General features: G+C 40.9%; 1 protein-coding gene across 4 annotated transcripts in view; it reads right to left on the bottom strand.

The window, feature by feature from the left end:
- Positions 1-12,075, bottom strand: part of RAB3B (RAB3B, member RAS oncogene family) — a 48,738-nt gene that overhangs the window by 29,617 nt on the left and 7,046 nt on the right. For all 4 annotated transcript variants that reach the window (XM_028733497.2, XM_077928741.1, XM_028733495.2 and 1 more), the window contains exon 2: positions 8,262-8,489. In XM_028733497.2, coding sequence (XP_028589330.2) covers positions 8,262-8,489 — 228 coding nt within the window. The remainder of the gene's footprint in view (positions 1-8,261; positions 8,490-12,075) is intronic.

Below are 12,075 nucleotides of genomic sequence, written 5' to 3'. Positions count from 1 at the left end.
TGGTAAATTAAGATGAATGTGCTTTTAAAACAGTTGGGACTACTCTGCTCATTCATTTATTTAAAAAAAGCAGAAATGCAGCTCCATCAGCAGTAGTAGCATAAGTGCTGTGTATTTCTGACCCCCTCGGATACAGTAATGAGCTCCCCCCCTATTGCTGCATGGCACCCCAATTTTTGAGAGGTGTGAGATTCTAGGGGTTCCAGGCGCTTGCCCAGGGTTCGTATTTCCTTTGGAGACTGTGGTGTCTTTATGGTCTATGGTTCATTTACACACACATATATATACAACCTACGCCTGTGAGGGAAGGACTGGCAGCATTAATACTCCAAGAGGGTCTTGCTTCCCCCAGAGCCACAGCCTTGGATTTGGACAGAAATCAATCCTCCCTCCCCCTCTCCCTGGATATGCCAGGTCTGCATCCTCTCTACCTCAGGCTCCATTCTCCCCTTGGTGGTCTAAGAAAAGTTGACATGAATCTCCCTATGACTCTTCTTTGCTTACTATGAAAAGATACTCCCATAACTGTATCACAGATGCACATTTCATTTTCTAGCTATGAGTCACTGTCAGCTAGAGGTTGTGCAAGTGATAAGAAATTAGCATAGCTGAAAAACTGAGACATGGACAAAGGGTAGGTATAAGAGCTTCTGGTTCCAGAAGGGAGAAAAAGTGTTTGACAAGTGCAGCCCCAGGGATTTTCAGTAGTGACTGCAGTTCATTTGGAAGTGCAAACAACATGGTGTTTGACAGGAAAATCTGGCATAAGGAACAGTGCATTTCAAAGCCTGCTCTACTTCTGATCCATAAAACTCGTTCTACAATAGGTCCAAATTCACAAGATTTGCACAAGAGCAATGCTTGTAGGAGGCTCCTTTTAGATACCCCATGGTGAAGTGATGGTAAGTTTGCCTACTGATTCGTAGGGCTTGTTCGGGTGACTGTTTACTATAGCATGACAGCATGATGGTGTATTATGAAAGATGCAGAGAGTGAACCACTCTTCTTGCACATAATGATAAAAGGAGTTGGGTCAAATATGCATTCCCTGCTGTCGTCTGGGCAACCCAGGACCTCCATACACACTGCCCAAGCTTGCACCTCAGAGAGATCAGTTCAGTGCTGCTAACGCAGGAGGAAGCAGTTATGACTTACTGGTCTCTGCAGTCACAGCAGACGCTGTGGTTCTCCAGCGGTCTGACTTCACCCCCAGAGGTACACTCCATTGTCTCTCGAGACAGACAGATGCCAACAACATTCTGACCTTGACAAAGTTGCCACAGTATGTTAGACCATCAAATGTTGAAGGTGAGTGCCATTGTTTTGTTTCCAATCATGGCAGCGCTCTTCCCTGTTTCCAAGCATGGTCTAAAAGATACCTAATAGCAACATATCAGCAAATGTTTGCAGCAAACAGAACCTTTGGGAGCAAACAGCTATATGAGGAGCCAATTTTCAGCAGGAAACAGGGCAGGGAGGAAAGAGACCACTCTCTGTGCCATGTAATTCCAATCCAGAGTAGAGACCCACCGCCGCCGCAACTGCTTTTTATGAAAGTGCTTTAAAGTACAGTGGTACCTCGGGTTACATACGCTTCAGGTTACAGACTCCGCTAACCCAGAAATAGTACCTCGGGTTAAGAACTTTGCTTCAGGATAAGAACAGAAATCGAGCAGTGGCGGCGCAAGGCCCCATTAGCTAAAGTGGTGCTTCAGGTTAAGAACGGACCTCCAGAACGAATTAAGTACGTAACCAGAGGTACCACTGTATGTGCTTAGTTTGATCTGACTGATAGACCTGGCATGGTTCAGACATTACTCATGAGGTGTTTATTTATTTGGTATGAGACATGTAATATGCAGTTTGGACATAACTCTCATTTATAGTTCAGTCACAGGGTTGTGATGTATTAAACAAGGAGGGAAACGCCACCTTGAGCCTCCATCTATTGGAATAAAGATCAGCATCAGGGAAAAGGGAGGCAGCATCAATATGGGGGGCGGGGAGAAGTTGAGAGTGAAGATCTGCATCTGGAGGGAGGGAGGGAGGGAGGGAACACTGGTAAAGCAGCAGCTTTGGCTTCTTCTCGCCCTCTGGCTTCGTGAAAAGGAGGTGTTATGCTTGCACAGTAGCCCCTCGCCCAGGCAAAAAGGAGGCAGAAACTGAAACCAACCCAGAAGCCAAGGCCAGAGAAGGAAGAGAAGCAGGCAGCAGCTGGTGAAGAAGCATTACATGGCAGCCACACCTATGTATTGGGGGTCAGATCTATGTAGATTGTGCAGATCCTGCTGCCTGAGGCGGTCACCTAACACAGCTTCATGGGAGGGCTGGCCCTGGTCAGTACTGCAAAGATCAGTGTGTTTCTGGTTCACCTATTAATGTCGCTTGCTCAAGAGGATCACTACAATGAGTCAATAAACGATGTGAAAGCAATGTCCTAATAGGATCATATTCTGGTAACTAAGCACAATTACAATAATAATAACAACTACATGATGATGATGATGTTGATTATACTCCGCCCATCTGGCTAGGTTTCCCCAGCCACTCTGGGTGGCTTCCAGCAGATTATAACAACATAATAAAATGTCAAACGTTAAAAACTTCCCGATACAGCGTTGCCTTCAGATGTCTTCTAAAAATTGTGTAGTTCTTTATTGCCTTGACATCTGATGGGAGAGGTACAAAAAGATCACTGGGAATCTGTGCTCCCGTAAATCTGATCTTCCCCTAAATCTTCTCTCCAGTTTCAATGTATTAAAAACCTGGATCATCTTACATTCCTAGCTCATCTTGCATATTGATTTTATAACTATATAACCTCCTTAGTTCCTCTTGTTTCAGTTGTATGTACATTCTATCATCTATGTACAGTATTACTCATTTTTCATACATCCAGCTTAGCAGCTGTGCGTCTCTTTTAGAGATGAATTGGTGCAACAGCAATTCTAGAGTAGTTCATGATGAATACTTCACAGCTGCAATAGAAATGGGAAACTCTCGAGTTTGAGAACAGATGATACATAATTATTTATTTTTGAATAAAAAAAATATATTTCTAACCTTGCAGTATAAAATTAGGCACACTTGATTACAGAATCACAGCTACAGAATTTCTGTTTCATTCAGACAAAAATAGATTTTCATCATTGCATCACTTTACATGCTTCCCACCAATTGTTGTACGTGCATGAAAAAAAAGTGTTAACATATTTTACATGTAGGCAGCTGCATCCAAATTGATTTTGGCAAAAGAAAGGAAAAAGAAACAGTCATCCAGCATAATTTGTGGTTGTCAAGTTTCAATTTGCTTTAATTATCTCTACAAAAATAGGATGATGTTAGATATTTTTGGTAGCAGCTGTGCATGATTGCTGTGGAACTGTATCTCTCTACCATTCATGAAAATTATTAATATTGCCCATAAATCTAGTTAACTGAATATTTTTAATGAATATGACACAAAGCAGATTTCATTCCCTCAAATGCGGATATATACCATATTTTTCAGTGTATAAGACTAGGTTTTCCCCCTAAAAAATAATGTCAATAAATAGGGGGCATCTTATACATGGATACATCTCCCCTCCCCATTTTCTTAAATCTGAGTCCCCCCAAAATAGGGGGCATTTTATACGTGGGGGCGTCTTATACATAGAAAAATACTGTATTTTTCTTCCATGAGATTAAAATTTGATGTTGACTTTACTGCTGATTTTAAAAAAAACTCATGAAATGGCCTTTTTCAAATGTAACACTAAACTATAGTTTATAAAACCATGGCTTAGTGCAATGTGTGAACCGAATCCAGCAGCTTATCTATGATTTATTACCTATGGTTAAATATAGCTCATTAACCAGGGTTTGTCGTTGGCTTACAAACCTTAGCTAACATTAACCATAGCTTAGCATTATGTGAGAACCCAACTTCTTCTTTAACTATAGCAAAGGAGCTGTCACCACCCAGAAGCTACAGAGGCATAAGCAAAGAGATGCAAGTCATTCTGAAGGTCCTTTTTAGCTATTCTGAGACACAATAAACCAAAGTCTAAGTGACTGTCTGCCAGACACCATATTTTACAGTTATGTGCAAACCAGGCTGTTAAGAAATACAGCCCTGGATCCAACTGAGGATGTGTTCAGCTTCCAGGGCAGCTAGAAAAGCAATAACTTTCAGTATTAGTGGTTAGAAAAGTGATAACTTTCAGTATTAGTGGTTTGTTAGGGAAGTGGAGGAAACAAAATTCATCACAGCTCCCCTTCTCAAGCTTACATGCCAAGTTAAAATGGGCCTCATTCTGGTATGGTGAAAAAATATGTGTTTGTTTATAGCATTTATATGCCACTCAATAACCAGGTTCTTTGAGCACCTTAAAAACAGAGAAAGCATCGAAATACCTATGTAATCACTAAGTATTACAACAACAAGAGCAAATTCCAGCATAAACACTCATTTATATTCCACCTTTCCTCTAAAAAAGTTGGGGTAATGTACATGGTCCCCCCCCTCCCAATTTTATCCTCACAACAACCCTGTGAGGTTGGCAAGGCCAAGAGATGTGAGTTGGTAATAACTCTGAGATTATGAAAAGCTGAAGTTTTCATATGTTCTACCCTTAGTTATTTAATAGCAGCATTCCTGTAACCAAATAAATATATAGGACCCAGTTTTGCTTTTCAGTGCAAAGTAGGCAACATTGTCCTTTTTCTCACTTAAAGTCCACTTCTATTCATCCGCTCTGGCTCCCTACTGGTCTTTTCAATACACTTTTCTCTGGCTGCTAGGCAACCTAAGTGTACAGTAATGCTGTTGCCATCTGCTATGGACTGTGCTAACTTAACTCTTCGATTTGATATTTTTTAAAAAAATAAAAAATAGGGAAACACTGCTATCCAAGCTTTCCTTTCTGATCAGTAATTAATATCTCCAGCAGTTCAGAACTGAGTATCAGAAGGCTTTTAGCCAGGAGACAAAGGGAGATTATAATTTAGCTCTTAAACACATAAGGCTGCAATCCTAAACACATTTATCTGGGAGTAAGCCCTAATGAATGCAGTGGAACTTGTTTCCAAGTACAGTGGTACCTCGGTTTTCAGACGTCTCTGTTGCCAAACATTTTGGTTTTTGAACCCCGAAAACCCGGAAGTAATTGTTTCCATTTTCCAACGCACCTCAGAAATTGAACGGCTTCCGTTGTATTCTTCTCATTTTTTTCAATTAAAATTGCAGACTGCCCATTGCGCCTTGGTTGTCAAGCGTTTCAGAAGTCAAACGGTCTTCCAGAACGGATTACGTTTGACAACTGAGGTACCACTGTAAATATGCACAGAACTGCTCAGCATGCCCAAACCCATAGGACTGCTTAGGCCAGGAATAGGGAACTCGTGGTCCTACAGATGTTGCCACACTACACCTCCCATCATCCCTGACCATTGGCCAAGCTAGCTGGAGCTGATGGGAGCTGCAGTCCTAAACACCTGGAGGGCAGCCAGTTCCTCAACCCTGACTTGGGCTCACGCAAAAGGGCTTGTATCATCTTTGTACAGCTGGCCCCCATATCAAAACACAGATTAATTCTGAAAATCCACCTAGTATGTTGTTTGAATAATTTTTACACCAAAGGCACGGGTCACAAGAAAACAACAACTGCAGATAATAAGATATAGAATATAGGACAACAACAAAACTTCAAAACCCTCTCCATTTCAAGGTTTTCCATGTGTTGCGGGGGTCCTGCTGTTTGAGGGGGGTGTCTAACAGTGTTCTTCTGGGTTCAGTGGAGCTTGCTCTTAGTTAAGAGCTTGCAATCTTATATACTAGGGATGGGGAACCTGTGGCCCTCCAGAGGTTGCTGGACTACAACTCCCATCATCCCTGAGCACTGGTCATGTTGGCTGGGGCTGATGGGAGGTGTAGTCCAGCAATATCTAGAGGGACACAGGTTCCCTGTCCCTGCTAAAGCACACTTATTTAGGATGAAGCTCCCATTTATTTCTGACTACACAGTACAAAAGATTGTGCTTCGTAGTCTCTTGGGCTCATCAAACTAGTTTCACAGTTCTTTGGATCTTAGCTGTTGTTGTGAAGCTTTATTATTCACACATTTAAAAATGCAAGTGTCACAAACAATTATACTGCACAAAAGAACTTGCAAGAACCATGCGTTTTAAAAACCCCCCACTAACACAAGGAAATAATATCACCCAGATAAAAAGACTAAACTATTCCAATTTCGGAAATGTTTATTCAGTTCCTTGAACCAAATCACCTTCACAAATCAAATTATCTTAAGAGTACTAAATGTAAAAACACATTCTTTATTATATATCTTGTTTATGCCTTTGAGGTGGAACAGGCTATTTTTACACAGCACAACCACAATAGCTTTCAACAAAAGTGAGACTTTCAAAGCGGCTCCATTAATCTTTTTCTTTCCTTTTGTAATTCCTCCCTCATCCACAGCCTAAGAGGAAAAGTCACACTTATATACAAAACCCAGATCTTTTAACCAAGTAGAACAATGAGGGGGATAAGAAACAAACCAAAAGCTTGAGGCCTCATGCTCTTTTAACTACCTTAGAAAAAAACACAAAAAACTCCATCACAAATAGATTCTAAATATTCAGATTATCAAAGGTTTGGGTGGGAGGAATGAAATGATGCGTCCATTGGGATTACACGCTGTAGTCTGGTAACCAAGAGATTCAGTTACAGATGTCAAAATGATTAGGATTCCACAGCACATACTTCATGTACCATCAGGTGTGAACATCTTTGTTTAGGGTAAAGACATCTTCCTGCACAGCTTCGCATTAATGCCCCCTGACGTGTCCAGAATCAGAAAAACATCAAACACCAGTAAGGTTATGCTGTTGTGAACAGCTTGCAGGGGGGAGCTGTGAAAGGGGGGATAGTTTCACTGTACTTAAAGACAGTAATGTGAACACAGCCCAAAGTTTGGTTGAGTCAATGATAGTACAGGGAGTATGGACAAAGGGAGAAGTATAGCCTGTCGAGGAGGTTGGTGTGTGTAACTCTGAGGTGAAGATTTGCTTGGTGATAAGTGGCGGTACAAGGAAAAAAATAGGTATGATTCCACCATTCTGCCCCCACCAGTTACCATGAATGTTGCTCAGAGAGAAAGAGAGAGAGATAATGCAGGAAGATATGGGCTGCCATTTTATTAAATACAATACAGAAAAAACAGAGGAAAGTGATTTCTATAGACTCTCCCTCCTCCCCACTGTGGGAACAAAACTGATATGGAATAGTTCATGGAAGTGATTTAAGGAGCAGCTGAGAGGCTCTTCTGCCAACCAGGACCAACAAGAAATAATAAAATGGAAGTAATTAAAGTAACTAAATTTGCAAATAATAAGTGTTTAAAGCAGGAATGGCTAACTTGTGGCTCTCCAGATGTTGCTGGACTACAATTCCCATCACCCACCAATGGTCAAGCTGGCTGGGACTAAGGGAGTCCAACAACATGTGGAGGCCCATAGGTTAGCTAACCCTAGTTGAAAGGAACAGGAACCCTACAAGCCTCTTCACACTAGACAGGCTAATGTTGCAGCTTCATTTGACTGCAAGAAAACAGTCTCAAGCTCAAGCCAGAAAACACAGGAGAACAACACAGAAAGCACTATAATGATAACACCACCATCTAAATGCTCTGGAAAAAGTGAGTGAGCAAAGCATGGATGTTCCAGAGAAAAAAATGTGAAGGCATCCTGAAAGAAGGATCACTTGAATCTGATTTCTTACACAATAAGACACACTGTAACAGCTGTCCCAAATGATCTCAGTAACCCATAAAGAGCAATGATAATAGTTTCAGATCCAGATTCTGGGTTGGATCCAGCCTACTTTACTCATGGGTTGCTTCCACTAGGGGTAGGCAAGGAGATGATTTTTATTCCTCCTTGTGCCCCCTAAAAGCTGTTTCAGAGGGTTGGAAAACTTTACAGAAGGGTATGTCAGGTGTTATTGGGTGAGGGGACTTCAGAGGAAAGGGCAATCAGCAAAAATCACCCTCATACCTCCAGCAGATGGCTTCCCCTGGATCTCAGTTCCTACCACAAATGGAAGAAGCCCTTCCATTAGAAGGGACAGAAGGTAAACAAATAATTAATACATCTTCTGCTTAAATAAAATGTAAGCAAAAGGCCCGTGTAGTACAAATAGGCCATAACCACAATTTGATCCACTTTCCATGACATTAGTGCATAAGGTTAATGATTCCAGAATAAATGATACTCACCCAAATCTGCAGTTTTACCCTCTTGTCATTCCTGTAAACAGTCTTCACTTTGAAGTCGATCCCCACAGTACTGACAAAGGCTGGTGTGAAAGTGTCATCAGCATATCTAAAGAGGAAGGAAGTCTTGCCCACGCTGCTGTTGCCAATGATCAGGAGTTTGAACATATAATCAAAGTTCTGGTCGGAAGCATCCTTGTGTCCATATCTGGCATCTGTTACGGAAGCCATCTAAGGAAATAAGAGTAGCACATTTTTCTCTGTGATTTAATTTATTCAGGAACAGAATATGCACTGTGCAATCCCTTCTCACATGCCCTCATCTCCAGGTGAGTATCAAAGCTGATAGCAGTGATTGTACAATGTGGAACTCATGGCTCCATTCCAGGAGCAATACATACACGGATCTATCAAGAGTAAGCAATTACTTTTTCATACTTGCAGGACCTGATTCAGAAGCGGATCTGCACATAACACCTGCTTCCATAATCATAACATAGTGAGGGATGCATGTGGTTTTATTTCTGTTTAGATTTATAAAGAAAATACATGTGTGGATAATTCTATAGACTACTCAATGAGTACTGTATTTGATAACAGGTGTTGACAGTGCCCTGATCAAGATAAACTGAGAATAGCTTAGAAACACAGCTTATGAATAACTCTGCCATATTCACCCTATCCCTAGGATTGATTATGAACAGATAGCACATTTTAAAGATGATTAATCCTGCCTACATTACATGCTGATATGAACTGAACAGACCAAGTTTCATTATTAGAATTCAGTGTCGCTGGCTAACATTTCACAACGAAGAAGGAAAAAACATCCTACTTTGTGCCAAGGCTAAATGGAGCCACCTGGCTCCCAGATTGTATTAATTATTGCATTGTTTACTGAACAGCAGCTAAAGTGATAGATTCCTGCTCCCATGTTTATCCGAGTGCATCAAAACGTCACAGGTGACACTCTTATAAGGAGAGGTATTCTGTCATTTTCTCATTCAGGTACCACATGGATATTATATTTTGAAATTTCCCCAGGATGATAAGTCAATTCTTCTCACTAATAAAAAGAAAAGATTCCAAATAAGATTGTCATTGTGGAGATACTATGTACAATAAAACTGACTTATAGAAGACTATTAGGAAAAAACTTGAGTGTGACCGATGAAAACCTTTCCCATTAAAAGTATTAATGCCAGTTACCTAGTCAGTTTGATTCTGGCACTTATTCTTTTCTTGCTCCTTGCAAATTTCCCCACTGGGAAATTCATTACTTCTTATCAATATAGTAGATTCCAATTTGCCATGTCAATTTCATTGTAACTGGGCACTGCAAAGCTTATTGCTTGTACATTTCTCCCTTAGGAAAAAGCACTGGGCTTCTTAACAATGAAAGCAGAAATTTATGAACATGGTGAGGAACAGCTTATTAATGTACCCACCTAGAAGTTGGTGCGGAAAGAAAAAGAGGAAATAGTTTAAATTAATAAATGTAAATGTAAACTAATAAAAGGGTTAAGCAGTGAAGGAATAATATTCCCCTCCCATCTTTTGCACCAGTACTGTACACACTAAAAATGCATGAAGATGAACCCACAAAATGTTTGCACGCATTGTTAAGCAGACTATAACGGGATACCCTGGGGCATCTGCTCCCTATGGTCTTCACCTCTTTTCATCTGGCAACAGTTCCTGGCTTGAAACAATTGCTTCAAATGGCAACTACTCAAATAGTCAGGCCTGTATATAGTTCGGAATCTATATGCAATGGTCAGCCTGGAATTCAGAATATGGAATAGTTGTTGTTCTAATCACAGTTGCAGAGAAAAGGCTGAAAAGAGGGTTGTAAAAAAACAACAACCCAGGTTGGTAGGATTTCTGTCTTTTCCATTCCGTAATCCCAGAGCTTGCCTGAATATATGTGGAGTTTCTATGTACAATACTAGGTGCTTGCTTCTGTTATTATTACCTGCACGTCTCTGAATACTTATGGTACTTACTTATTAGATTTATATAACCTTCCTCCTTTATTTAGGGCAGGGGTGGGAACTTGCAGTCCTCCTAATGTTGTTGGATAATAACTCCCTGATTCCTGACTAGCCTCCTGAACCAATATGTGAACTAAAACACAGCTATCCTTAAAAATTCACATGTTTCAGAATTCTGAGATGCAGTTCTCCAGCCAAATAATACAAACAATAATGTATGAATTAGGAGGAAATGCACATTAGTGAAAATAGCATACAAAAATGCATTGTATTAAGTTGTTGAGCTTTAGTTTTTGAGCTATTTTTTTATTAAATTCACAAAAATCTACACTGCCAACATGGACATTCCAGCAATTTCTGCCCGGACACTGTTTACAAGGGCTGAATACTGGCTATGTCTGGGAAATTTCAGACATATGACAACCCTATATAAAGGAAAATTGGTTGGAAACATGTGTCTATTGGTCAAAGCTGCATACAAAAATATGTTTATTGAGAGAAATTCACACTAAAATGCTGACAGATTTCCATGAGGATGTTTTTTTTTAAAGTAATACAGAGATTGCTATGGAAATGTGGAGAACCTAATTTAAAATGAGAAAAATGAGAAACTTTGAAAAGTGAAAATAACTGATTTGTCCATCCCTCATCCCTGACCATTGGCCAGGCTGGCCAGGGCTGATGGGAGTGGGAGTCCAACAACATTTGGAAGGCCACAAATTCCCCATTCCAGATTTAGGGAGATTCCAGTGTAGGGATAATTCTATGCAGGTCAGACAATACTAATTGTTTACTGACTACTCAGTCACAGAATGTTTACCTGCCAGCATCCATATGAATTCTACTCATCTACAGTACATCCATGCTGCATTCAGTGACTGATGCTACTCTAGGGAACTACTGCATGTGAAGCTTGTGCTTGAGCGTTGAGCTATGGTCCAGTGTGAATATGTGGCTGGGGTGAGCAGCCACGAGTGCTGCAACAGTCTTTTATATAATGATCTGGATCAACTATTAAGAATTCAACCAACAATCTGATCCGTCCCCCCAATTACAGGCTAGTGGGTCTGTCTAATATGAAACACATATCCTAGCTATATATAAAAATAGAAATAGAAACTGATCAGAGAAATAAAATCACTGCCCAGACTGTTTTGTGGTACAACTGTGAGTCATAAGATGCATTATGCATTTGACATTCTGTATTTCTGTACAAGAGGGCAGCTGATATAAACAAATTATACCAAGGGTGCAGTCTCTGGCATATCAACACATTTTCTCTTGCAGCAAACAAATAATGTTCTGTTGTGCTCACTATCAGCCTAATCACACAGACGGAAGAAGAGCAGCAGAGAGGTCAGGTCCAAAGCAGAGCTGAGAATACATAACATAGATACATATATAATTTAATTTGCATGCCGCCTTTCCACAATTCAAACCATGCTCAAGGCAGCTTACGACATAAAAAATATGTAAGTACAACATAACAAAAGTAAAAAGGTAAAGGGACCCCTGACCATTAGGTCCAGTCGTGGCCGACTCTGGGGTTGCGGCGCTCATCTCGCTCTATAGGCCAAGGGAGCCGGCATACAGCTTCCAGGTCATGTGGCCAGCATGACTAAGCCGCTTCTGGCGAACCAGAGCAGCGCATGGAAACGCCTTTTACCTTCCCGCTGGAGTGGTACCTATTTATCTACTTGCACTTTGACGTGCTTTCGAACTGCTAGGCTGGCAGGAGCAGGGACTGAGCAACGGGAGCTCGCCCTGTTGCGGGGATTCGAACCACCAACCTTCTGATCGGCAAGTCCTAGGCTCTGTGGTTT

Source organism: Podarcis muralis, chromosome 5 (genome assembly GCF_964188315.1).
Source record: "Podarcis muralis chromosome 5, rPodMur119.hap1.1, whole genome shotgun sequence".
In the NCBI taxonomy this organism is placed as follows: domain Eukaryota; kingdom Metazoa; phylum Chordata; class Lepidosauria; order Squamata; family Lacertidae; genus Podarcis; species Podarcis muralis.
Note: the sequence above shows the minus strand (reverse complement) of the source record. Positions and strands in the feature narration are given on the sequence as shown.